General features: G+C 43.1%; 1 protein-coding gene across 1 annotated transcript; it reads left to right on the top strand.

Moving 5' to 3' along the window:
* The first annotated feature begins 129 nt into the window (after nucleotides 1-129).
* On the top strand, nucleotides 130-27,022 carry PSMD11 (proteasome 26S subunit, non-ATPase 11). The gene is made up of 14 exons (XM_043480700.1): nucleotides 130-283; nucleotides 2,682-2,783; nucleotides 8,095-8,219; nucleotides 13,960-14,031; nucleotides 14,430-14,487; nucleotides 16,405-16,599; nucleotides 20,658-20,802; nucleotides 21,745-21,805; nucleotides 23,569-23,631; nucleotides 25,237-25,362; nucleotides 25,843-25,878; nucleotides 26,134-26,185; nucleotides 26,488-26,630; nucleotides 26,751-27,022. Exons 1-13 carry the CDS (start codon nucleotides 193-195, stop codon nucleotides 26,628-26,630), a joined length of 1,269 nt encoding a protein of 422 aa, XP_043336635.1. The 5' UTR covers nucleotides 130-192; the 3' UTR covers nucleotides 26,751-27,022.
* The last annotated feature ends 974 nt before the right edge of the window (nucleotides 27,023-27,996 follow it).

Raw genomic sequence — 27,996 nt, forward strand, 5'->3', positions numbered from 1 at the left:
GAGCCTCGCTGGTGGGCGGCCAGATCCCCGGCTCTCATCCTCACCCTTCGGCCCGCCTCCGCGGCCCCCGCGCAGAGACTACAGCTCCCTTGGTTCTCTGGGAGTGGAGGAGGGCGGGGGCGAGGGCGGGCCTTCCGGGCGTGTGTTTCCGGCGTCGGCGGCCGCGGCCGGGGACGGTGTGAGAGCGGTAAGATGGCGGCGGCGGCGGTGGTGGAGTTCCAGAGAGCCCAGTCTCTACTCAGCACCGACCGGGAGGCCTCCATCGACATCCTCCACTCCATCGGTAAAGGTCGCCGCGCGCCCTCTCTGTCCCCGCTGGTCCAGCTAGGCCTGTGTCGGTCGGCGGCGGCGGAGCGGGGCCGGGCTAGCCGGCACCGGTGCTGCTGACTCACTGTGTGTGTGTGTGTGTGTGAAAGAGAGGGGGGCCGGGCCGGGGGCCCCGGGCCTCTAGGAGCTCCCTGGAGCCCCGGGGCCTCCATCCCCGTGGGAAGCCCCGAGGCAAGCCCGGCGTCCACTCGCCGGCTGCTGACTCACGGTGGGCTCGGCGCGCGGAGGGAGAGTGGGCCAAGCCGGGGCCCCTTCGCTCCCCAGCCTTGTCTCCCGCTCTGGCCGGTGCGGGCTGGCCCGGGACCGTGAGCGGTGCCGGCCGGCTGGCGGGCTTTGTCACGAGCTGGTGTGAGAACCTCCAGTTGAGGGCCTGAGAAACCCGCTCTGGACAGGCATTTCCCGCCCTTGTTGTCAGTCTAGCCTGCTCGGGTGGGAGTGCGAGCGCTCGCTCTTCTCTTGGAGTTTCCTTTTCTCCGGACGCTGGAGCTGCTACTTCTGCCAGCCCACCGTGGAAAGCTCCACTTTCAGGGGGCTCTTCCTGAGTGTATTTTGAGATACCGAGGGGGCACACACCTCAGGTTGGCATTTGGTTTGGGGAGGTGGCTGAGAGGTTCCTTTACCCCCCCGTGTAGGGTGTGAGAACCAGATGTTGGGGTGGGACCGCCCGGCCCGAGGAGGTGACTAATCGTCCTAGACTCTCCCGGAGAGGTTTGGAAGAGAGTTCAGAGAGTTAGTTATCAGCCGCGGAGTTCTGCGAACTCTTTGGAACCTGCCGGCTGCCCTTTGCCGGGGAAAAGGAAAGAAAAACGTCTTAGCACTGTAGTATGATTGTCTCACACATTGCATGCGAATGGGGGAACTGACGTGGGAGCCCGAGCCGGTTGCTTCCGACAGTTTTCTACTGGGATTCAGGTGTGAACAGAAATAAATTTATGATGACACAGAGGGCTTTTAATGCTTATCCATCAAGGGTTCAGATAGGGCTAGCTCTTCACTACGCAGGCAGTAGTGATGTTTTTAATGTAGCTGGAGAAGATTCGGATTGAATCAACAAGTAGTTCGAGAACGCACGTGTACGTGGGACCTCCAGGCTGTTGATTTTGCAGTTGACTCATAAGTCCGTTGAATTTTGGTTCTCCCGACTTCCATGGAGAAAGGACAGTGACAGGATCTTGATGTCTTTATCTTTAGGGCTACTAGAAAAAGGGAAGAAGTGGGGTTAAGATGCATCAGTGAATGGATGATGTTTGTAAATAAAGGCTGTATTTCAGTTTGAAGTTCTGATCTTAAGTCAGTTACAGTTTCAGAACTAGTTACCTCAATGTGTATCTTTTTTTTAATGTGTATTTTTATCCTGTGGATACACACTAGTATTTACAACTAATGTGAGAAGCATGGGTTTTATTTTTTGTGTGTAGTGCCTACTATATTGTCTTTTATAAAGTGGGAGTTATGGTAAACATTATAATCAGAGTATTTCTTGCTTGCCCACTGCATTAGGAGAGAGTTCACTGAAAGCTTCTTTGTTAGAGTAAGCTTGAGTCATGATGCTTGACAGCCTTACTTTTTCCAGACTCCATCATGGAGTATCAGAATTTTGGTTTTTGTCAAGTCATGATGCTTTGTAAGAGAAGTGATAGCTAGTGATGATTACTAAACTTATCACTACAAGCTTGAAGAGGCTGGCCAGTGTTTAAGTGGTAGAATAGTTACTAACAGTTGGAAGTGGGACCTATAGCACAAAGGTATTTAAATAGGTCCCAGATCCCTTAAACTAGCTTCCCTCCTAAGGACCACACTGGAGCTGTGACAGGATTGTTTTTCCTGAATGGCTTTGTAGAACTGTTTATTCCTAACACACCCATCAGTTGAGGTTCTCCACAGGCCTAAAGTTTATTGAAAGACTTGACTTTATAGTTAACAGTAACTTGGTCATTTGGTTTTAGTTTGTGGCAAGTAAATTTGCAGTCAGGTATGTTTAATATTTTAACAGCGCCTGGCATGGGGCGTTCCTCCACAAGCGTAAAGAACTTGTTTTGTTGAAATTTTGCATTAGCCAAGTGACAGCAACAGAAATTGCCAGTGTATGTGGGTGAGGGAAATTCTAAGTGGTAGAATGAAAAGGCACATTTAAATTCCAGAGAGAGGAATCTGTTCTGATGAGATAGATACATGGGACATGTACTGCATGATCAATTTACTTTTTCTTGTTTAGAGTTTTTTTCTTTTAAAGCTCTCTAGCATTTGTGTTTTGCTAACTGTTTGAGTTTATATTTGGTCTTGTGAGGGTGAAATTTCCCTTAGTCTTCGTTTTCTGTCAGAATTTTAAGAGGGTTTGCGTTTTCCTCTCCCAGTGAAGCGTGACATTCAGGAGAATGACGAGGAGGCGGTGCAGGTCAAGGAGCAGAGCATCCTGGAACTGGGGTCTCTCCTGGCCAAGACTGGACAAGCTGCAGGTAAGTGCTCCAAGTGGATTGCTTTCTCTTACCTGAGATGCTGCGTGAAGTTTCACTTTTTTTGAGGGAATATAGGACTGCATCCACACAGTTTATTGGTATTGAAGTTCCATTTTATTGCCCACTTGTTGAGCTTTAGTTTTCTATCAGGAAGTTAAGAGGCCTTTAAACTCAGTTCTTTCATGGATGACTTGTTCTGCAGGTGAAGGAAGAATCCTGTTTCTGTTGGGATATGGTAACCTGTGGTTTGTTTCTGCTTCAGAGTTTCACTGCATTCCCTTACATGTGGGCAGTAGCAGTCTTCGCTGCTTTCATGGATCTGTTCTGATGTATTTAAGGTGGAGAGTACCTAGGCCCCTGCTTTCAAAATGACCAGGGATTTTGTATCCAAGGAAGTGATTTGCTGTCCTTTTTTCCTGATACACGATGAGTAAGACATTAAATGGAGAGAACCTTCCCAAGATTTCTCCACTGGTACCTAGAACTTTGTATCTGTTGTTGCCCAGTCTAGTTGTAATGGAACCATTGACTTTCCAGGCTCGAGGTGATACTCTGATGGGCGTGTCCTTGGACTGAGAGAGTCCTGTTGACCAGGAAGGCCTTTGACCAGTGAAGTGGCAACAGTATTCAGAGAGTAGCCTGCTTAAACTTAACATGGATGATTTTAGTTAACTTTAAAGTGAATTTAGAGCTTATCTGATTAGAATGGATTAAACATAGTTGATCTTGTGGATTACTTTGTCCCAAATTATGTTGTTATCCAAGAGGATGATAGGTATGCCTTAGCAAAACTTCTTGAAATTGAGAACAAAGATCTTTCCCAATTAAGGGTGATAACTTACTAATTATTAGACTTAATCAGTAGAAAGTTGAGTAAAGTTGTATGAAATTGGGAGGATGTATTTATATGGATCTTGTATCTTATTTAAACTATCTTTAAAAAGAAAAACTGTTTTTAAGTGCTTACTGTGAACGAGTTACTTTAAGCCCAAGTGGGATTTAGCTTACTGAACCCTTGAAACGGCTTGATAAGGTAGATACTATTACCCATTTATACTTGAGGAAACTGAGCACAGAAAAGTTAGATATCTTACTTACGGGCACCCGGTTAGTATGAGAGAAACAGGATTTGAATCCATGTAGTTCTACTGAGCTCGTGACCTGGAGTTATAAAGGCTATTGCTTTCCATAGTTATTCACTTATGAGTTATCAGTGGTAGGTGGTGGTTTTTTCATTGTATGCTGACTTTTATTTAACATGTATATGGATTCCTTTTGCCTGTCAGTTAACGTTGCAAAACAGTTTTAATGATTAGTCCACATGATATATAATTAATAAAGTAATTTTCCTGAATTAGAAAGCCAGGTGAAATTATTATTATTTTTTGGCTGTGCTGCACATTTTGTGACATCTTAGTTCCCTGACCAGGAATTGAACCTGGACCCTTGGCAGTGAGAGCACAGAGTCCTAATCACTGAATCACCAGGGAATTCCCTGAAATAATTTTTCTGTTGTTGAACCTTTCAGATGTCTACTTTTTCAAGTAGAATGGATAATTAAAAACAGCATGTAGTATAGTCAGTGTTTCAGAAAACTTGTCTGAGAGTGTTACTGTTTTGCTTGAAATTACTATTTCCTGCTCTACTCCCCCCTTGTTCATTGCCCTCCCCTCCCTGTGATCCATACCTGAGAAGTTTAGAAGTGTACAGGGAAACCTACTGGACTCTTAACAGGTGAATCATAATAACTTTCAGAAATGTTTCCAGGTTACTTCTCGTTGTTTTCTGAGAAAGACTTTGAGGAGTATGTTAAGGAAGTTTGGGTCCTACATTCATTTACCTATCTTTGCTATTAATAATTGATCAGTTTTTGGTGTTTCCTTTGAATTTGGGGTTCCCTGAGAACAGAACATCTGTCTGTTTTGTTAATTTTCAATTTTGTTTTGTTATGCATTTCATATATGGCTAGAATTGTGCTGAGTAGTCTGCTCAAATAGGTAGGGTCCCTGCTGGACAGTAGACAACTTGGGAATTAGTGAATAAGACTGTCTGATGCATGCTTGTGATTGAAAGTTGTGGTCTTCATTATCAGACATGATGCCTTGGCTCGGGACCTGCAGATTTCATAACCTGAAACCCTTTAAAGGAGTGTGCTGAGTTCTGTGAGGTTCTGTAAAGGAAGTTCTGGTCATACATTTGCAAATAACTTCAGTAAGTAAAGAAGGAAGAAGTGAATATGATTCTATCAGAATTAAAAAAAAATCATTGTGTGAAAATGCAAAGAAACAGGGAATATAACTAAGAATGAATAAGCTACAGTAATAGATTAAAATGAAAAATGAACTGAGTCTTTTGGCAACTAAGAGGTCATTTGCTTTTCTGTTAGAGCAAAAAGAATAACTTGGAAAAGATTCTGTCGTTCTAGCAAGTGCTAGAGAGAAAGGCAGATTCCTTAGCTCATGTTTCACTTCTGCCTTTTCCAGGAAGGAAAATGATTAAGAAAAAGATAGAAATAACACCAGAAAAAGAGAATTAAAGCCAAGGTAGGTGAGAGAAGAGAGAGCAAATTCTCTTTTTCAGTAAGTTCAAGTTTCTAGGCTCTGACAATTTCTGTCTTTTAATATCAAAAGAATAGATGTAGCAGATATGTTTATAGAGCCACTATGATGCTGAGAAAAATCATGAAGGATGGAGAGGTATAAGGAAAATGAGGAGGGGCAAACATTATTCCACTTTTCATAAGATAATGAAAAGAACAAATTCTAGACACTGTAAGCTGGTAATCATCAGTAAAGTTCTGGGACAGATTATTTGATTAGGTTTTAATCAAAAAAGCAGTGGGTTTGTTAAGAAAATATTATTCCAAACTCACCCTAGTTCTCTTTGGTTAGCCTTATCAGATCAGATTTGCAGGACTCCGTGGACAATGGCTTGCCACCTGTTTTTGTAAATAAAGTTTTGTTGGAACATAGCCATGCCCATTTGTTTACATATTACCCATGACTGCTTTTGCACTACAGTGGCTGAATTGAGTAGCTACCACTGAGACTGTGTAACCCACAAAGTTGAAAATATTTACTATCTGGCCCTTCACAGAAAAAGTTTGCTAACCCCTGGTTAGGAATAGTGATATAAACATATCTGATGTAAGCAGTCTTTGAACATTTGGCATGGCAAATGGATCGATTGTTGACCTGGAGGGAAGTCTCTTGCATCAAGTCATAGGGATCTGTACTTGTTCTGGTCAGCATCTGGCATATGACTAAAGCCACAGCAGAAGGTGTGCTTATTTCTGTAGATGATTCAGTACAGTAGAGAACAGATTTAGGATTCAGGGTTGTTGCCAAAGCCAGCAAGACTAAATTGTGTAGAAAGGAAAAAGTTATAAACTTAAACTGTTTATCAAAACTGAGGAACCGGTTTGCACAAAGACCTTATGGACTCAGTCTGAACAAAGAGTACTATTAGCAAAAGCAAACATGCTTTCTTGTGTTACATGTGGCAGTCTGATCAGGAGAACTGAGCCATAACTCTACTGGTCGGACCCTACGTGGAACATCGTTTTCAGTTCTGGGTACCACAAGTGGTACGTTTGCAAACTAGATTTTATTTGGAGGAGGGCAACTAAGGTGACAAGTAATCTAGAAACCAAGATGTTGGAGGAACAGTTGAAATAGCTAAAGCTATTTAGCTTGGAAAAAGGGAAATTTAGGGAGATACATGCATGTGTGCTAAGTTGCTTCAGTCATGTCCGACTCTTTGCGACCCTGTGGACTGTAGCCCGCCAAGCTCCTCCGTCCATAGGATTTTTCAGGCAAGAATACTGGAGTGGGTTGCTGTGCCCAGGGAGATACAAGTGATAGTTATCTTCAAATATTTGAAGCCATGTGGAAAGAGGCTATGGACTTACGTTTCAGAAAAGAACAATTGAGTTTGACCAAGATTGGAATTATCTGCTTTCTAAACATTTCTGTCACTGGAGAGTGTTCAGAATTGTTCCAGGATAATAGAAAATGCTGTAGAAGAAGGGATGTTGCACTCGACTACTTTTAAAAAGCTATGATTATGTAATTGAAGTTTGCATAAGTGCACAAGGAATTTGAGGGAGAGAAACGGGTGTAGCCTGGCATTGGCATGGAAGACTCAGTAGGACTTCAGCCGACCTGAAAGGGCCTCTAAGCTCCTCGTAGGTCAAGGTGATGGGGTGGATTCCAGGTGGCAGCGCAGCAGCGAGGCCTGGCCACAGGCGGTGTGCAGTCAGTACAGGGCTGAGCGGAGGGACAGCATGGGGAAACCTGAGGCGGCGGGCGTCCCAGGTCAGGACCGGGGAGTGAAGGGAAAGGTGAACTGTTCCTCTCTGTATAGAGTTCCTTTTGTACCTGACACGCCCCGTGGTTTCTGTGACTATGCTGGCAGATGAGGATTTCAAGACCCCTAATTAGCATTCTCTGGAGGGGGAGGTTTGCTTGCCCTGAATTCGAGTTCTCAGGAGGATGAGTCTACAATTTGAGGCAGTGACGCTAAAGTAATTTTAACCTACATTCCAGGAGTACTTCCTTAGTTGGTCAGTTGAAATATTCTCTAATTTTCACTCTTGTTTCTAAAGATGCCCCCTTAAAATTACTGTGCCACCCTCTGTTCTCACACAAGACGGGAAGAAGCCTCTGTGGTGGTCACCCTTTTTGTCATAGTTTAAGACTCAGGTTTTGTAGATTAATGAGGAATTTTAAAAGGGTACAGTACAACTTTAAGGGACAGACACCCTAACTTTCGTGTGAAAAACTGATTCAGAAGAGTGCCATGGAAATTACATTGGTAAAAGGCTAAACTGGGCATAACTTTAGGAAGGGAGGAAAAAAGGAACCTGAAATTGAAGATCTCTGTTGAGATTTCCAACTAAGACAGTCTTGGAAATTAGAAAAAAAAATTTCTTTTAACTCTATAACCTGATAAATTTGTTGGCTGTGGGGAAGTGATTTTGTTCAAGGTGGTTGAGGCATGGCATAGTTCATGTTCTAGAATACTGCTTTCTGAGAGTGTGAGTACTTTGCTCTGCTCATGAGGTAGAGAGCCTTGAGCATTTCCCAGGACCCTCACAGTAATCCAGTGGCCAAGTGGGGAATGGAATACAGATTTGGTGTAAGCTGTTAACGTTTTTGCTACTCTGTTACCTGCTGAGAATGCTTTGAATTCCTGTTTCCTTTTGACTGCTCCCAGACATAAGTACTGATTTTATTATCTTGGTATGGTAATGGGTATTTTGTCCCTAATATTGATGAATACTTTTTCCTGTGACAATTGCCTTCCACAGAGCTTGGAGGACTCCTGAAGTATGTGCGACCCTTCTTGAATTCCATCAGCAAGGCTAAAGCCGCTCGTCTGGTCCGATCTCTTCTTGATCTGTTTCTTGATATGGAAGCAGCTACAGGACAGGAGGTAAGCTACTTGAATGACAAAAGAGACAAAGTTTTGTTTGGAGCGAAGTCTTGTTTCAGTGAAGGAAGTGCCTGCCTGCACTGTGGTGGTATGTGGAAGGGACAGCCGGGAGGACAGCGCAGGACTTACCATGTCAGTTTCTCTTTGTTACAGGGCATTTGATACTTTGGGTCTGTTCCATGCTTTGCTTTGTAAGTGGAGATTGTCAGTGGTCCCTGGAATCCTCATTACCTCAGGGTCACAAACTGATTCTTGTCTTTGAGGTGTTGTATTGCCACACCTTTGTAATGTTTTCTGTGTCTGGTACTCTGTGTCACAGAGCTCCTCATGAGCACTAATTAAGTCTCGTGGCATCCCTTCTTGGCGTGTCTTGTATGCATTTATGCCTTTATTGAGGAGTGAGCATCCATCTCTGTGTCTCGTGTGTACTGAAGTGACTGGCGTACCTGTCCATGTCCTCTACGTGTTCAGACTAGATCCTGAGCTGTACTGAAGAGTGCCTCTTTGGAATCACTGAGCCTCTTCCAGTTCTTTTCAAAGAATTATTGTCTGCAATTCTGGAGAAGGAGATGCTACCAAAGTTAAAACTCATTCTGTAAAAAGTGGTAGATTCAAGCAGGGTGTATGGTGGCTGCTTGAATGTGTTTGCAGGAAGAATATAGTTGTTGTCTTTTCTATATTGCTCAGCAGTCATTGAATGTGTGCTGTGTTAGGCACTGTTACAGGTACTAGGGATTCATTTGTGACAGTGTACAGTTACTGCTCTCATGAGGATTATATTTTAATGAGGAAGGCAGATAATGAACAAATATATAAAATGTCAACTGGTATAAAGGCAGGGGTAGGAATTGGTAGGTAGTTATATGTCTCATTATTTTCCATGGCCTCTGTGGGTGTAAAAGATATGAAGGGGCTTAGTGGTGTATTGAATAAACAATGGGGAACTTCAGAAACTTAGCACTTATGGATCTCACTTTGAAATCATGTCTTTTGTAAAATCTGGTTTCTTTCCTTAATGATTCTTTGAAGCCTAGTTTAAACACCATAAACTAACTTCATTATAGAAAATTCATTAGTAGAGAAGTCTTTAAGTTCATTTGTTTTTCACAGAACTGTGTTTCATGATAGTAGATCAAAAACAGATATGTAGATGGCTGCCTTTTGAACCAAAGCATTAGAGTTATTTTTATGAATAATTTAAAAGAAAAAGTAGTGTTTCAAAGAGGTGTTACTCTTGTGTAATCCTAACTTTTAAAAAAAAATTGTATTTGTGCTCATGAAAAAGTGATGCCACATTTTTTGTTTGAATTAGGATGCCTTAGAATGAGCTGACCAATAAATGTTAGCTTGAAACAGACTAATAAATGTTACTTAAAACATTTTAGGCAGAAAAAATTAATTATCCAAGTTGCTTCTTTGACTCAACTCTTGGAATTTGTTTCTTCCTGTAACAGTGAGCTGGCTCAGTGGATAGAACTGCATTTGTTTGATGGTCAGTTCTCCTCCTCCTGTATCCAAATTATCTAAATCATAATTTGGTGCTCTCCTGTAACTGGTTTGTGGGATTCCCTGGCCTTTGTCTTGTGGCTCCATGTCTGGTTAGGCCTTCCTTTTAACTGTGTGTGTACATTGCTATTCTTCATTGTACATTACTTTCTTGTCAACCAGAGGCTTTTCTTCCTTATCCTAGGGTGAAAGGAAACACTCTCACATATTGTGTCTTTTGATTGTCAATGCTAAGACCTATTGGTCTTTTTTGTTTGTTTGTCTTTATTGATTAGTAGTTTAGCTTTTTATCTAGAGCCAGAGTCTTACTCCACTTAGCAGGTCTTTCAGTAATTTTTGTGGATTACAGATTGTTTGTTTGGTTTGGAATAAATTATGAACCATCCAGATAGTTCTGTCTGCACCTCAAACTCAACATAGCAACATCAACATCCAACCATTTATTAAATTCTGTCAATGCAACTTTCTCCAATCTTTATTCTCCACCTCTTTTTGTATTGTTCTCTATGTACAACTGCCATCTAGTTTGGGTTCTAATTATTTCTTCTTTTTTTTTTTTTTTTGGGAGGTATTGTTCATGTACAACAAGTTCTAATTATTTCTTAGACTATTGCAAAAGTCTCGCACCACCACTTTGAGAGATATCCTACCCAGTAACCCTCTGAACATCTTATTCCTGTCTGTACACCCCTGACTTGAGCCTTCCATGGCTCTCTGTTGCCTGCAGAATTCGTGTTTCATGTTTCTCTACAGTACAGCTTATCAGGACGGTCTGGTCTCCTGGTACTCTGAAGTGTACGTTACTGTGATCTGAACTGTTCAGTGATTCACGCTGTGTTTTGTACATGTTATATTCCTGATGGTTTTGCCTTGTATGATGGTCACTTGAACATTTGCTTTTTTTTTTCCTGTAATGCAGTCTCATTCAGATGAAGCCCTGTATACCTTGTAGTATCACAGTGCCTTTCTCATTCCTAATTCATGGCTATTCCGTAACCATGGCTACCTCTGACCTCACCTGCCATATTATTCTTTCTTTTACTTTATTTACAGCTGTAACACTGGCTTTAAACTGTTCTAACTTTGGGGCATTTTTATGCATTTAATTTTTTTTTTTTTTTGGCCATGTTGTGTGGCTTGCGAGATCTTAGTTCCCTGACTAGGGATCTAACCTGTGCCCCTTGCAGTGGAAGCATGAAATCTTAACCACTGTACTTCTAGGGAAGTCCCGCTCTCAGCCTGATCTTAACACAGCCTTTTTTCTTCTTCACCATTTTCTTCTTCATCATTTCAAGTCTCTGTTTCCATCTCATTTCCTCAGAGACCTTCCTTTATCACTGTATCTAAAATACCCTATTTCTGCTTTCTTCATGTTTGTTTTGCTTATTAACATTCATTTCCTACTTAGAATATAAATTTCATGAGGATAATTACTGTGTCCTATTCACTGCTGTAACGTCCACACTTAGAGTAGTTTGGCCCAAAGAAGCTACCTAACTAGTATTTATTGAAGGAATATATGGATCATGCCTTCTCTATGGTAGATGCTCAGGAGATATTTTGTTGAATTAAGACTTAAGTTTATTGACTTGAGATACAACTATGGGGTATTGTTACTGCATTTGTCTACGTGACTCAAGACCTCTGACTTGGGAGAGTGGAAAATTCTAGATTCTTTTAAAATTCTTTGATTGAGTGTTGGGAAAGGATAGAAAGGATAGAGGAGCAAGGCATAGGTAGATTACTGTCATAGAAGTACTGAGGCCTAGGGCAAAATACGAAGTTTTAGGACATCAGTAAGAGATCTAGAAGTGTTGGGGAATTTAACATGAAGAGTATGGGGAGGGGATTTTCCTTGCCTTTTTGTATTTGATGACTCACCATAAGTCAGATAGAGCTACAGCACGGTCTTCAGCTTGCTGTGTTCCGGAAGCTGACGTGATTCAGGTTAGGTTCTTTTTTTTTTTCCCATTTATTTTTATTAGTTGGAGGCTAATTACTTTACAGTATTGTAGTGGTTTTTGCCATACATTGACATGAATCACTCATGGATTTACTTGTGTTCCCCATCCTGAACCCCCCCTTCCACCTCAGGTTAGGTTCTGGTCATTTGCCTAGGAAGTGAGGCTGTATGGGTGGGGTGGGCGACTGAGGATTGGGATGGTTGGCAGGGAGAAGGGGAGTAGAGATTTAGGGTGAAGAGGGAAGAAAGAAGACTGAACCAGATCCTTAACCAAAGAGTGAGCTGAAATTCCAGAATTGATTTTACCTTCCAGGCATGTCTAGGCAATGTCTTTGGGAGGCCATTTTTTGGTATAGTCTATCCAACTGAAGCACACAGTAGCACATTTTAAGAAACCTTACATCAAAAAATACTGTTGAATTAAATAGTTATTTTAATGGAAAAAAGGGAGTTCGTGCTAGAGAATTTCACACTTAAAATAGTAGTTAACTTTCTTTTCCCTTAGGAATTTAGTGAATAAAGGCATATAAAAAATGGTTTAGTGTATTTATTTAAAGCTTAAAAACATATCTAATTTGACTGTTTTAAGCTGTTGCACTCAAGTAAGGGCTTCCTCCAGAGGCATGGACTTCTTGTGTGTTATTATTTATCCCCTTTATCAGTCATTGTTAGCATTAACAAAGCACAAAGCCTCTCAAACAAAAGGGCAGTGAGTGGCCTTTAAATTTTTTTTCTTAGAACTGACGCGCTGGTTTCACCGATTATAATCTTAGATATTGCAAATCATGTACCCTGTAATTGAAAACTGATCATTCATGTAAAAATTATCTGCTGTAGGAGAAATGTCTCTATTGACCTGAATTTACTAAGTGTGAGTTGAGATTGGGTCAAGTTCTGGTCCCAAAAGCTGATGATGACCTTGGGTGAGTCACTTAACATCTGGACTGTCAGGGAAATGGGGACAGGTGAGATGCTAGGGTAGAACTCAGTGTTTCTTAACTAGGGGTATGTATCAGAGAGGCCAACCTTTTATTCCAGACTACTGAATCAGGTGTAGGCATTCATTTCAGCATTGTTAAACTTGCTGGGTAAAACTTGCTGGGTAAGCGTTTCTTAGTCCCCCAAAACACGGAGGACTAAAGACTTATTCTTGTTGCTAAAAATATTCAGCAAAATATTTTCAGTTCCATTCATGTATGAACAGAAATCTTACTTTGATTTTAGTCTTTTAGAACAGAACTCAAAACTGAAATTGTGATTGGCCTGCTTTTATTTCAAGTTTTGTAGAATTCATGAGGGTGGTTGAGTTTAGAGTTGGGGATTAAGTAGCCACTAGGGGGCCCCCTCCGGTGAGATATAAAGTTTTCATTGACTCTTCCAAATACCAGGTAGTCATTCATTTATCTACTGAGCTTTATTTTACCAGTTAGTTTTCTGGAAAGCTCGGTTTCTTTTTATCTTATGCTCTGATTATGAATCTTAATATAAATTTGTAGTAACAGAAGTGATAGATGATCTGCAGCACTTAATATGTACTTGTCAGAGCTCCTATGGCAAGGATACCTGATGGCATGTAGACCACCTGGCATAGAACACTTCTTTAAGTTAGTTACTTTGCATGGGACATTACTGCTTGGGTAGCAGGTAGAACTGGGAGTTCAGTTCTTTTATAGAAAGTTTAAAAAGCCCCTTTAAGTGTTAAGCTAATTTTAATTTCTTTTTACTCACTTTCATACATGCTAAGTTTGCTGTACTGTGATGAGAATTGTTACTTGTGCTTTGTAGACTCTGGAAGGGAAGAGTCATCTGGGCCTTTTGAGTCTTAAAAGCACCTATTGGAAGAGTAGGACACTTGTGCCTAGACTGAGAATTTCTCCCCTTTATGACTGATACATTCATGTGAACACATTACTGTTACTATTCAGGAGAAATTTCTGCTTTAAAAATGTCTCAGCCATTATAGAACTAACTCTACATTCCAGGACTGCATATGTAGCCTGGGTTCCTCCTGGGAAGGTAGATGAGGAATCTTGAAGACAAAGCTCTTTTCCAAAGGAACACAGTCTAAGCACAAGTATACTCTGTGTGTAAAAAGCCAAGTTGATTTTCCATTATGCTATATATATTGAGATACTATGATCAAGGCATGCTCCTGAGACAGTAAACATGGATAGTAATGCATTAGGAAGAAACGAAGCTGTTCTCCCAAGCAAGGCTTGTGGGAAGAACGTGAGCACATAATGTTGCATATACTGTCTCTCCCTGTTGCAGGTCGAGTTGTGTTTAGAGTGCATCGAATGGGCCAAATCAGAGAAGAGGACTTTCTTACGCCAAGCTTTGGAGGTATGTGCCTGCGTTAGTACTGATTTCAGGTCTCTAGACATTTGACAGACTGTGAACATGAGTAGCACCATCCTGATCAAAAGTATTTTCAGCAGCTGTGTATTATCCGTGCACCCAAAATGATGGGTAGTAGACCTGCTCATGAGAATTGCTCTGGTTGAAGCTTTGATACCAACCTGCTGCTTGGCTCAGAAAAGTAAGCAGCAACATGGTTTAGTTACTGGCTGTAATAGGAGATAATATCATGGGCTAGATGATTTTTTTTTTAGGCTGAATTTGATGCTATTATCAAGACTTGAATATTCAGCAGTAACAGTTTTGTGACTGTCAATCTTTGATTTCTTTCTTTGGCTTTTTTTCTCCCCTTTCCATCAGTCAATGCCTTTTCTCTTTCCTAGGCAAGACTGGTGTCTTTGTACTTTGATACCAAGAGGTACCAGGAAGCATTGCATTTGGGTAAGTAAGCTGGTGGAAGCTAGTAAAGTGTCTTAGCTGGCTCTGTGTATGTGAGTGTGCACCTGCGCTCAGTCATATCTGAGTCTTTGTGACCCCATGGACAGTAGCCCACCAGGCTCGTCTGTCCATGGAATTTTCCATGCAGGAATACTGGAGCAGCTTGCCATTTCCTCCTCCATCTCAGCTGGCTAAATGAATGTATTCTGAACCTGGGTACTCTTATTAGTTATGTATTAATAATTTATATTCTGCCTATATCTTAGAAGATTTAAAGTGGCTTACAGTTACTGAATCTGTCATGGAAAAGTGGCATTTAGAAGTTCTAAGAAACTGTCTGTCAACATTAGGGAACAAAAGGGTAGAACTGCAAGTATTTATTGACCGTTACATTTACTATATCTGTTTATCATTAAAATCAATTTTAAAAATAAAAAAATTAACTGGATGTAAATACATATAGGAAACCTGAAATGGGCCAACTAAAGGCTGCTTTTGGCCTTTCAACACCCTTAAATCTTTGCTTGCTGCTTTTTAAAAAATTAATGGATATAGCTGGACTATTTTCTCCAGGTAGAAGAACACGACTTTCATGATCTGTTAAGTTGAAAAATTGCCAGTATGTAATTCTTATCCTGCAGAAGTGCTATTTTCATATGGTTCTAACAAGTAGCATTAAAAGAAAAAAAACTGCTTTAACAGAGATATAATTCACAGACCATAAAATTCACCCTTTAACAGTGTACAGCCAGTGATTTTTAGTCTGTTCACAAAGTTGGGCAGCTGTCACCACTATCTGATTTCAGAACATTTTCATCACCCTAGAAAGTAACCTTGTATCCATCAGTTGTCACTCCTGTTAATCCCCCATTCCTCCTCTGTGTGCCCACATCCCAGGGCAATCACTAATTAGTTTTGCCTCTGTAGATTTGCCTAGTCTGGACATTTCATGTAATGGAACCACACAGTGTATGGTCTTTGTGATTGGCTTCTTTCTCTAGCATGTTTTCAGCATTCATCTATGTTGTAGCATATAGCAGTGCTTCATTCCTTTTTATTGCTAAATAAGACTCCATTGTACCATATTATCCCTTCATCAGGTTGATGGACACTGAGATTGTTTCCACTTTTTGGCTATTATGAATACTGCTATAAACAGGTTTTATGTGGACATGGTTTTCTTTCAGGTATATACCCAGGAGTAGAATTCCTGGCATATAGTGACTCTCTTTAGCTTTTGAGGAACAGCCAAACTGCTTTTTATTGTTTTTCAAACTGCTTTTTAAAGTGGCCACGCCATTTTACATTCTCACCAGCAATGTATGAGGAGAGTTCCAATTTCCCCACATCCTCACCAACACTTGTTGATATTGTCAGTGTTTTTAACTTTAGCCATCTTAGTGGGTGTGAAGTAGTATCTCATTTTGGTTTTGATTTACATTTCCCTAATGACTAAATTAATGATGTTGAGCCTGGGGAAGGAGGAATATTTGGAGAACATTAGTATATCCTAATCTCTTTGCTTTCCCCACCAGCCCTAGTGCCTCATGTTTCTTATGCAGTCTTAGGATTATTGGACAGGAATAGAGTGAGATCAGGTGCTTGTCTGAACTGGATAAGTAATTTCAGCATTTTCTGGGTGGGGATTCCTCCTTTATTTGAATCTTAGGAGTAAGCTCATAGGATTCTTGGCTGTGATGTCTTTTGTATGCAGAAAGGCTTCAAAGAGATCTGTGTTTCTCTTTTGGAAGACAACACCTTAGTAGACAATTTAAATCTTGTAAATAGATAACCTCTTTTTGAGTTCAGGCAGGTTTCTTTATCCTGAGTGTTCTTATAAGGGTGAGAGAGGGAAATAGTATGGTATTAAAGTATTAAGATTATGGCTAACAAAGAGGTATCTGTGTTTTCTTTCTCTAGGTTCTCAGTTGCTTCGGGAGTTGAAAAAGATGGATGACAAAGCCCTTTTGGTGGAAGTACAGCTTTTAGAAAGCAAAACCTACCATGCCCTGAGCAACCTGCCAAAAGCCCGAGCTGCCTTAACCTCTGCTCGAACCACAGCAAATGCCATTTACTGCCCCCCTAAATTGCAGGCCACCTTGGATATGCAGTCAGGTAACACCCTTAGAAACTCATGGGATGTTTTCTTAAAGCTCATCTTACCTTACAGGTGGAAGGAATGGGGAGTTGGGGCTGAAGAATAAAATTGGCTGTTTTGGCTGAGGCTTCCTCAGGGAAACCGGTTGGAAGGTTATCCCTCTAACTAGCTGCCCCCCTTACTCTTCACTTGCTGTGAACTGCCTAAATTATATTAAGAACTTACTTATCTGTGGTTGACCGGGCAACCTGATTGTTGGCACCAGCGTCCTAGAGAGGTCTCACTTAAGGTTTTAAAAAGGTCTTCCTTCTCTTCCATCTTTGTCAGTTACTCAGGATGGTGGCACTTCTTTCCAAGACTGGACTAACCCACCTCTCTTGACAGTTGGAGACCTATAAAGCATGCTAGACTTTTCTAAAGGACCTCATATCAAGGCTGAGGAAAGGACCCAGCCCCACCCCCTACCCCAACAGGAGAGTGTAGTGAATTGCCTTCTTACGGAGTGTGGGAATTGGGCTGGGAGGCCATGGATTGGCAGTAGGATACTTGTAGTCAGCAGCTTTTATTAGTTATGATTTATTATTATTATTGAAGGGGTGTTGGGGTTGGAGGCAGAGGACTAGTTTAAGCCCTGGTGTTACCTCTTTGCACTCTCTGTTTTCACATAAAACTGTCAGAGGGAGATAACAGCTGCTGTGCTTGCCTCTTAGGTGTCGTAAATGTCACTTGGCATGTGTTGTCATTCAGGGAAAGAGCAGAAGCTCTAGAAAATGACTTTTCTAGGTTGAAATGTTAGTTTTGCGAATTTCTAGCCGTGTGATTGGGCAAGTTACTTAATTATCTTTAGTTCATCTGAAAAATGGTGATGATAATTGTACCTCCTTACAGGATGGTGGTGAGGAGTAAATGAGATGGTGAATGTAAGCTCTTATCACAGGACCTTGCTTTGACCATAATTGACACTTTGTTTAAGCCACTGCTGTTCATTATGCTCTTTCTTCATGGTCAGGAGATGAACTTGCATCATATTTCTCAGAGCAGATGGAGGCCGTTTTTATGTGCACCTTCTTTATTTCTCTTTCCTCCCTAGAATTTGTATCACTGTCTGTTTTTACCTGTTACCAAGTGTGATCCTTCTACCTGCCTTTATAAGTTTTCAGTTTTCCAATTCTAAGTCCAGTTTTTCGTCTCCTCTTGGATCTTCCTCAGTCTTTGAACTACCCCAGCTGAAAAATCACTGTCCTTTGTCCTTTTAAAATTGCTGTCTTCTCCTTTTCTGTCACGCTTATTGGAAAATCTGGAAGAATATCATTACTTTGGTGTCTTTTTTGATTCCTTGCAAGAGAGTTAATCCCCTGTAATCTCTGACTTCTGTGGAGATGGGACACTGTCGGACACTGCAGCCTTCTTTGACAGCAGTGTCTTCTAGGTCCTCCCTTGACTGATTGTCCTCGTCTCTTCCCTCTGTTGTCTCTCCAGTGTGGGTGTTCCTCAGTGTTGTTTGCTTAGTTCTTGTCTCTTCCTGGTCTCCCCTTTTCCTGTCTCGTCTCATACTCTTCCATGGCTTTAGTTGCCCCGTAACACACAAATGGTCTCCTCACCTAGATTTCTGGTAGCTTCTCTGTTCTGAATTCCATACCTAAATGTTCTGTAGATCGGAATCTCAACACATCAAAAACCAAAATTATTATCTAACTCTTCCCCTCACACTATTCTTTTCTGCATTTCCTATTTTTGTTAGTGGTGTAATTACTGACTTTGGAGTGATTTGGATTCCCTTCCTCTTCTTCTCCCTTCATATCCAGTCAGTCACCGGATGAGGTTGAATCTGTCTCCACATCTGCCTTTTCTTTTCCATCTCTACAGTCACTGCTGTCATGAATGCCATTGGACCTCTGGCGTGGTCTTTTCACTACTCTAAACGTCCCTATCACTTCCCAATCCATCTTGCTTACTGGTCTCATTTTTTTGGAAACACAAATCTGATCATGTAAATCCAGTGACTCTGCATTAGCCTCTTTAACAGTGCATTCTAAGGGAAGGCACTCTTTTCATGCTTATCTTTGGTTTCAGTCCTAGTCACTGAATGACTTCCCGTGTTCCTGCTGTTGTGTATTCTCTGCTTGGAGTTCCCCTTTCCATCTTGTCCCCTTGACAAAGTCTCATGCATCCTTCTAGATCCAGCTTGCATGTCTCCTTTATAAATCCTCATGAGTGCCTTCTTCACTTTGGACTTCCCTGTGGAGTGTATATTCTTTGGTACGTATTATGATACTAATCTCCTTGTGTCTGTTTTGATGACCGCGGTGAGACTGTGAGCTGCTTCAGCACCTTATTCATATTTATTTCCTCTATAACAGCTATATCAGTGCTTGGCAAATGGTGGACCCTTGTTAATATTGGTGTGGAATGAGTAACAGGCTACTTTTTTGTTTTTTTTTTTTTAAATAATGTCCTATACCAGTTGCGATGGTTATAGTCATCATGTGGTCTGCATTTGCTCATGTATTTGAGAATGCAGTATACCAGTTCTTGGGCCTTATTTTACTTTTTTTTTTTTAATACCAGTCTTACTTTTCGTCTGGTCTATTCTGGCTTTGGACGGGGAGGAAAGGAAAAATGGGCATTTGTCTCATTGAATTTGGCAGTGTTAGTAGTAGTTTGTTGGATATTTCTGAGGGAAGTCTCCTTGGCTACAGAGGAGGCTGGGTTTTCTCCAGGCCTCTGTGTGCTTACTTGCTCAGTCATATCCGACTCTTTGCGACCCCATGGACTGTTTCTAGCCAGGCTCCTCTGTCCATGGGGATTCTCCAGGCAAGAATACTGGAGTGGGTTGCCATGCCCTTCTCCACGGGATCTTCCCAACCAAGGGATTGAACCCAGGTCTCCTCATTGCAAGCAGATTCTTTACTGTCTGAGCCAGCAGGCAAGTCCCCAGGCCTCTACAGTTAAGTATAAGGGCCTGATTCCTATGGTTGCTAAACGGGAGGCTTTCTGGGAAAATAAAAGCCCTGGGTATGGCACATACCACTCAGTAGTGGTTATCAAGTGGAAGTTCCCAACTGGTGTGCCAGGCACACAGGAATATGACAGGTGGGTCTGAAACATGGATCCCCTGGGGGCATGTATGAGCAGTTTCATCCTTTTACTCCAGAATACTGAGTACTTTCTTCTGTACCTTGCTGTGAAAAAGTTGGAAAGTCCTGAGGTAGACACATGGATGGGGCTGAGGCAGGCTTAGAACTGATACAGAGAATCTTAGGCTTAGATGTCTTTCAAGCTAGAGAGTACTGTTTTTCATGTCATCCCAAGTGATAGCATAGGTTGGTAATAATTGCAGGTTCAGTCAAAGTTAGGCTTATTGGGAGCAACCCAGCTTCTAAACAGCAGAGAATTGGTTAGATAAAGTATGTAGCATATCAACCTAAAGAAATACTGCTTAACTGTTTACAGTTAAGTTCATAAATTTGGCATTACGTGAAATTCATGTATTGACTGCATCACAGCAAAAGTACATCTATAAAATTGTAAATGACCAATATCTGGAATGAGACTATATAAGAGGTTGGATTTCTTTTTTTCCCTCTCATGAAAGCTGCTTACATTTAAAAATGTCAAGCTTAGAAAAGTTATCAGAAAGAAATGGTTCATGTTATTAAAACCAGTAATTTGGGCAGAGCAGGGAGAGATGTTTGGGTTATCTTTCTGACTTGTGAAGGTAATGTCACAGAGAGTGAACATGGCCTTGTCTAGAGGTCCCAAAGGGTAGTGGGACTGCTGTGGCGATGAGATGCATGAGGACCATATGTGGTTTTTAGGATCCCCTTTAGTTGGGTCTCTAACTCGTTTAGAATTAATATTGGTAGATGATGTTGAACTGGGAGTTCAAAGCCCTGGGTTCTAATCTCAGCTCTGCCACTAGATGGCAGTGGCTTTGGGCAGGTCTCTTATTCTTCCCTGACCACATCAACAAGTAGATGAAGTTGGGATAGATTTTTGAGGCCCTTTCCAGCTGTGATATTTTATGGTTTTGTTACTTCATATGGTTCTTAACCCTTTTCTTTTCAACGCCCAGGTATTATCCATGCAGCAGAGGAGAAGGATTGGAAAACTGCATACTCATATTTCTATGAGGCTTTCGAGGGTTATGATTCCATCGATAGCCCCAAGGCCATCACATCTCTGAAGTATATGTTGCTGTGCAAAATCATGCTGAACACGTAGGTGCATGTTAACTTGGGGGTATGAGCACTCAGGTCCTTGGTCTGAGATTTTCTGCCGTGGCAGGATAACTTGGGCCGGGAGATTGGCCAGTTACAGAAGCAGTGGCTGCCACCTTGTGGGGTACTTAAGGTGGAGTGGGAGGATCAGAACTAATCCTAGAGCACTCTTCCTCGTCTTTTAGAACTGGGGAGACAGATTTGAGAAATAGCCTTCCCAGCCCCTCTGAGTGTTCTCCTTACCCTGCATTTCTGTCTAGAGAGTTGCTGAGCACTGGACAGAGGGCCAGGAAATGGCTTATAGACCAGCACCAGCCACTAGGCCTCCCGGAATGGGGGGGTTAAAGGAGAGGTGAGGGAAAGGTTTGAAAAAGGGCGACAGCGGCGAGTGTGACAGCTCGATGTTTTATAAAGAGTTCTACAGAATTTTTCCACGGTTCTTTTTTGGGAATACATGAGATACTGACTGGGATTCTTTTTTGGATCTTGGGATTAAACAGAACTTGTGTTTTTAAAAGATCTGTTATACTGGGATTTGATCTATAAAGTCATTTTGCCTCCTGGATTTATTACTTTTGGTAGGTTCAGCATAGCTTTTTTTTTTTTTTTTGGCCACGCCGTGAAGCTTGTGGGATATTTCCCCAACCAGGAGTTGAACCTGGGGCCACAGCAGTGAAATTAGGACTCCGAGTCCTAATTATTGGACTGCCAGAGAAGTCCCACTGTGGCTTTCTTTTTTAAGTTGAGTTTTTCTGCTTTTCAGCAGGGAGCCCAGAGTGGAGAAAGCCTAGCTTCTATGGTGTCAGGGGCATATGGATTTAGGGGTTGGGGCTGATTACCTCTGTGGGCAGAGTCTTTTCACAGAAGAAGAAATTTGCCTAAACATATACTTAGAAACATAGCATCCTAGAGCAATTGACCAAGTCTGTCTTTTTTTTCTAGCCCAGAAGATGTCCAGGCTTTGGTGAGCGGGAAGCTTGCACTTCGGTATGCAGGGAGGCAGGTAGGGGATGCTTTGACTGCAGTTCTGATCTCTGCTCACTCTGAGGCAGTGTGTGGTCAGTCACGGTGTTCACTGATACCGTACCCTTCAGGTCGCCATTCTACTTTTCATTCTGCCCTCCCCCACTTATGTGCATCAAGCTCCTTTAGTATAATTCCTGTACTGTTAGTTCTGGGCCTGAAAAGTCATTGTTTGGTGCTTTTGTGGGTATCAGGTGGTTTGAGGGACTTAACTCAGAATTGAACTGTAGCATTTATAGGGGGTTAGGTTGCATTTGGCTTCAACCAGAAAGTATATCTCCTATGAGCTGGGCTTGAAAATTTAATGTATGGAATAATATTCTCCAAGACAGTGGAGCCGGGTAAGGTCTGGTGCACATGTCCTTCAGAGAGGTTGGATTGCCTGGTGCAGAAACTAGGATTTGATGGCTCACTTGAGGGCTTCTCACATCCATACCTTCCCACTCATTTACTGAGTTTGGGTGTGGTCATGAAGAGACCTTTGGTGGTTGGTAGCCCTGTGTGAGATGCCTTTTACGCCTGAGGAGGTAAGAGTGCCCTGTGTAAAGGTGATGTCTCAGATGTGTGCATCATCACTTTGTATTTTGCTTATCACTGGGAAGTAAAAGTAGTCTTTCTAGGTTTTGAGTGAGTTGTCTCTAAACAACAGAAATGTTGGCCATCTCACTGTATCTTTGACGGAATGTCCATTGTAGATGATCTCTTCCATCTATACAAATGGCCCTAATTGACTTTTCATCAGAAGAAGTGTCAGATCAGTTCCTCGTTTTGACCAAAATGATATATTACCGTAGTGAAAGACTCACCGTCATATCTAGCATTAGAGTTAAGGAGGTGGGCCAAGAGAGGTCAAGTGTCCAGAACACAAGGGCAGGTAGCTGGTACTGGTGAAGTCAGACTTGGAGCTTGGGTTATCTGGCTCTAGTTTCAGGCTGTTCTCATCATTTTTCGGTCTGTAGGACAGATGCTGGAAACAGACTCTACTAACGATGAGTTTTGCATCGTTTTAAAGGTAGAAGACACTACCTTCCTTGTTTACGTACAGAGGCTGGTACCAGAGGAGTTCTTTCTTGTTCTTTGTACCTTGATGACAGCTTTCAAGCAGGAGTCAGGCCCACCTCTCAGATGATGAATGTTGTAGATTTCTTGCTGAGTGCAGGCTTACTAGCTTGGTCAGGTGTCTTGTATAACCAGATTAGAGGTTGCCCCTCAACCTTTGATTATACCTTCATCACTCTGGGGTTTTAACATTCAGTGTAATATGTAGAGTTTTGATGCCTCAGTCCTAATGAAAGTAAATCTTGGCCTAAGTCCTGCACCAAACCCAGCAGAGTGAGTTTTGGTAAAGCACAAGGTGTGATTAAGTCTCAGGGCAGGAAGGCATCTGGGGGTGTAGGTAGGGGTAGGGAGTCTTAGAGGAGGGGGAAGAATTCACACGTCTCTGGCCATTTTCCCTTTCAGCTTCTCATCTTTGGAGAATGCTTTATCAAAGCCTCTCTTTTTTGAAAAACTTTGTACTTCCTAATATCTTCACATCACTTCCGCTTTTGGAGGGAAACTGGTTGGCACACAGTGGTATTCCATTCCTCTGGCTTTTCTTCGCAGGCCTCTGGAGAAGAAAAGTAACAGGGCAGGTTCTTCCTTACAGCCAGGAGTTGTGTGGATGTATCATGTTTCTTATGATTTGTGGAGATGTGAGTGTGCGGAATAGATCACTGTCACTATTTTTCTCTTTATTCTTAGACAGAAGCATTAAAGTGTGTGGCTCAGGCGAGCAAGAACAGATCACTGGCAGATTTTGAAAAGGTAAGCATGGCATTGGGTTGGTAGGGAACCAGGTGGAGGGGAGGGGCATTTAAGTACTTAAAATTTTTTTTCATCTTTAAATGCTTACAGTTTCACAAGAAGTTGTAAAGATAGTACAAGGTGATCTCATGTCCCATTCACTGAGTTTTCCCCAATGGTTACATCTTAAATATAGCACAGTATCAAAACCAAGAAGTAGAGACTTCCTTGGTGGTCCAGTGGCCAAGACTCCCAATGCCGGGGGTTCAGGGGGCCCAGGTTCCATCCCTGGTCAGGGAACTAGATCTGTGCCATAACAAAGACCCAGTGCAGCTAACATAAACAAGTAAACATTAAGAAACCCAAAGTTAACAACTCTTCTCCCCACCCCCAAGAAGTAGTCAAGCACTTTTGTACAGTGAAACTTGAGTTGTGAGATCTCATTTATATAGAGTACCTTTCAGTTTCAAAAAGTTTTGTCATCCTTCTTGCACTTGATTTTTCACAACAAACTTGTTACCTGCGATTTATGCTTGGGGAAGCTGGGATTTAAAGACGCTAACTTGTGTCAGGGTCTGACACAGGCAGCATGCGACATGGTCGTAGATGTTCCTTCAGCTCCAGAAACACCAGGTTTGCCTCTCCTCTGTGGACATCAGTTTTGATGTGTGCATCTGGGCTGAAAGACTCTTCCTTAGGATGAAGTTCTAGGCTTACTTAGCCTCCCGTGCCTTTCACTCAATGTTTGCGAAGGTTTGGAAAGGGAGAAAGACCTGTCTAAGCAGTAGGGTGAGACTTATACTTTTCTGAGTCTCCTTCCTGTTAATCTGAGTATAAAGAGCAACTTAATAAAAACAAACCTAGATCCAGGAAGAAAAATAGAAACTAGACATTGTGGCTCTCTGACTGTCCCCAAGGTCCATCATCTTCCTTGAGATTTCTTGTCAATTTCATTTCCTTACTTGGCTTGATTTGCTTGCTTCCTTTAACACTTTATAGCATAGCTGAAATGAGGCGGGATACTGAAGAATATTACTAAGGATAAATAGACCACATGCATGAATAAACAAAGAGTCTAGATCATTTTATCCCCAAATTTGGATGAACATTTCTAGCAGGGATTAAAAAAAAGGACCGTGATCAGGTATTTGGGAAACATTAGGACTAACACAATTAGAAAGGGACCTTGTTTTCTGGCACCTGCAGCTATATTATGCTGATGTTTCTTATAAAACCCCAAGAGCTAGCTGTGGAATTCAGCATTTCCCATTATTTAACATCAGCATTGCCTCGCTCCCACTGCCTTGGAGGCTGTATTTGTTCTGTGAAACACATTGAGGACTGCTTGTGCAGTGAATTCGGCTTGTAAGCCGAGCTGCTTGTGGTGCTTGCATGGTTTGAGTGGTCAGTGTGAGGCTTTCAGACAGAAACATGGTGCCTAGGGTAGGCTCCTTCTTTCATTTCTTCGTGTTCCTTGTCTTCTGCCTTCATGGCACTTCCTTCATTTCTCCAAACCCTCCAGACCTCTTGGGTCACGTGTGTAATTACAGGGGCCAGCACACTCCTTAGGAAGCTGCAAGTAGTGTGACTTTCAGTCCTCTGTGCCCATCTCTGCTGTCTCGGCAGGCCCTGACAGACTACCGGGCGGAGCTCCGGGACGACCCCATCATCAGCACACACCTGGCCAAGCTGTATGATAACCTACTGGAACAGAACCTGATCCGGGTCATCGAGCCCTTTTCCCGAGTACAGGTATGAACCTCCTGCGGACTCCTGCTCTTCTCTGGTGGGAGGGGGTTTCTGGCTCAGCTTCCTCCCTGTCACCCCCTCCCTTCCCACACTCATCCAGATGGGAACTCCCTACCAAGGGTGTGCCTGGGAGTAGGCAGGAGACCCCCTAAGAGCTTGGGATTTTTATGACAGGGAACGAGAGCTGAGGAGAGGGGTGCTGTGGGGTGGAGGCTGGTGAGGTCGCCCCCTGCTTGTTTTCGGTGCAGTCTCTTCCCTGCTCTTGCAGTCACCGTGCATGTGGGAGATGCTGTCTCTTCTGGGCATGTGGGACAGGAGTGTGATCATTGTAATGACGCAGGGTAGGCAGATGGACCAGGCACGGCTAAAGAGGATCTGGCCCTGACATTCAGCCAGGATCCAAGATAGAGCACTACCCTCATCCCAGTATTAGAGGCAAAAGTAAACCTTTCCCTGTTGGTGTCTTTTTACCTTTCCTTTTAGATTGAACACATATCTAGCCTCATCAAACTCTCCAAGGTAAGGAGTCCTGAGCTTGTCTGGAGGGTAGGGATGGGGAAGGGCGCGCGTGGAGGGGCTGCCGTTGACACCTACCAGGCCTTATTGCAAAGCTCCCCAACCTGCTGCTCAGTGGAGCCTGGGGGCCGTGGGCTCAGAGTGGAGCCGCACTGTTGCTGTTTCAGGCCGTTTGTCCTAAGACCCTTTTATGCAAGACTTTTGTGTCACTGTGCTGTCAGTAGATGGATGATCCCTAATCATGTGCTTTGATTTTAGGCCGATGTGGAAAGGAAATTATCACAGATGATTCTTGACAAGAAATTTCATGGTGAGTAGGAGCCATACGGGTGAGGGGGCTGGTGGAGGTGATGAAGTGGTGAAGAGGCATCGTGCTCTTGTTGACGTTGAACAACGATGCTCCGTTGTTTCCCTTGGTGGTGCCCTTGGACCCTTGTCCCCCTCATCCCTGTGATGAGCGCGTATAATAAACACGCACAAATAGAACAGGAGGGTGATTTCTGTTGCCCCTCCTTTCTGGAGAAAAGTGAGGCAGCTAGGGAGCGGGCTGCATCTCCAGTGCTTGTGTGTCTAATCCTTGCTTTTACCTGGGTTCGCTTGTGTTTCCTGCAGGGATCTTGGACCAGGGGGAGGGTGTCTTGATTATTTTCGATGAACCCCCAGTAGATAAAACGTATGAAGCTGCTCTGGAAACAATTCAGAACATGAGTAAAGTAGTGGATTCCCTCTACAACAAAGCCAAGAAGCTGACATAGGTGAGTGCTGGTGCCGGGTCCGGCCCGGGCAGTGCTGTCTTCTGCCTGCTGAGACTGAACGCCTCCCGGTGGCCTTGCGGGCGGCTTCCCCGATTGACACTGCTCTGTCTTCTCTTGCAGAGTTGGATCTGTAGCGGTCCTTTGGAGAGTGTGTGTGGCGGGAGAGTGAAACCTTTGGGGAAATGCTAGGAGATTCTTTTTTCTTTCTGTTCTACTTTTCGCTCGGAAAGTTTTTAAATCCTCATTTGGTGCATCTGTATTCCAGCCGATAGGTGTGCCAGTTTTCATGTAATCTTTACTGGCCCGACTTGGGAGTGGGGAAATTGCTTAAAAAAAAAAAGAAAAAGAAAAAAAAAAGGTTATTCTAAATAAAAGGAAAAAGGCTTACACTACCTAAAGCTGTGCTCTCTGCCTCCCGGGAGAGGGCCGCCAAGCCAGGCGCTCCACCAGCCACCGGGGCTCCTAACCCACCCGCTGGGCGTCACCTTGCCTCCTCTTCCGAATTGGGTGTTTGCCTGACCATCAAAGCAGCGACTTTTTATTCTGTTTGTACCGAACCAAAACAAACAACTGTGTATAGACTGCTCTTTTCTTTTTTATTTGAAAATGAGGCGTTTCGGTGTTCTGTCCCCTGCCATACGGCCCGTCCGCCCGCCCTTCCCCAACAGTGGCCCCAGCAGACTGGCCGAAGGTCCCGCCGCCGCCACCGCAGCAGCAGCAGCGCCTGCACGGCTCCGCTCGACCCGGGAAGGAATGGGACGTGGCCGGGAGTTCGTGGCCACATGGGGAGCAGTGTGGGCCCTCAGGGGCCTGCTGTGCATGTGGCTCTTTTTAACACAGTAAACTAGATTAGACGTCAGTGTTTTAATTGCCCCCCTCCTCTGCTCTTTTCTGTCTCTCCCTCTTCCCCTCTACCCCCGCGGCGCCCCCCCCCCAGATGACCACCCCATGTCTCCCTTCCTTCCTCCTCTCCCCACAGGGGAGTTAGGCTGTCTGAAACCCTTCAGCTTCTCTTCCCGTCCCACCGCTCCTCTCCTGCTGTCAGATGGATTTATTCCTTTTTAAAACAGTGAACGTTGGAAATGAGACTGTGGGGTGTGGGTTTTTTTCTCCCCCCTCTCAATTTTCGTTGTTGGGTTTTTGAGCAACCTCATGTCCCCCTCCCAGGGAGCGTCTTTATTTACCTCTTAGAAATGGGACGGATGGGAGGTAGAGCACTGTTCTCCGCATGCTTTGTCTTATGATGAGATCATATAGCAAGGCTTAATGCCATTTGGGCAGGTAAGCTTCTGCGCCTCTGTTGTGCTCAGCTGTGTTCTCTTCCTCTCATTTCCTGTCTCCCCTCTTTTTTCCTCTCCCCCTCCTC

Source organism: Cervus canadensis, chromosome 1 (assembly GCF_019320065.1).
Source record: "Cervus canadensis isolate Bull #8, Minnesota chromosome 1, ASM1932006v1, whole genome shotgun sequence".
In the NCBI taxonomy this organism is placed as follows: Eukaryota; Metazoa; Chordata; class Mammalia; order Artiodactyla; family Cervidae; genus Cervus; species Cervus canadensis.

Coding starts and splice junctions, on each gene's coding strand:
- PSMD11 (XM_043480700.1), top strand. CDS start 193: ATGGCGGCGGCGGCGGTGGTGGAGTTCCAGAGAGCCCAGTCTCTACTC. Junction 14,488..16,404: donor CCAGGAAGCATTGCATTTGG/GTAAGTAAGCTG, acceptor TTCTTTCTCTAG/GTTCTCAGTTGCTTCGGGAG. Junction 20,803..21,744: donor TGCAAAATCATGCTGAACAC/GTAGGTGCATGT, acceptor TTTTTTTTCTAG/CCCAGAAGATGTCCAGGCTT.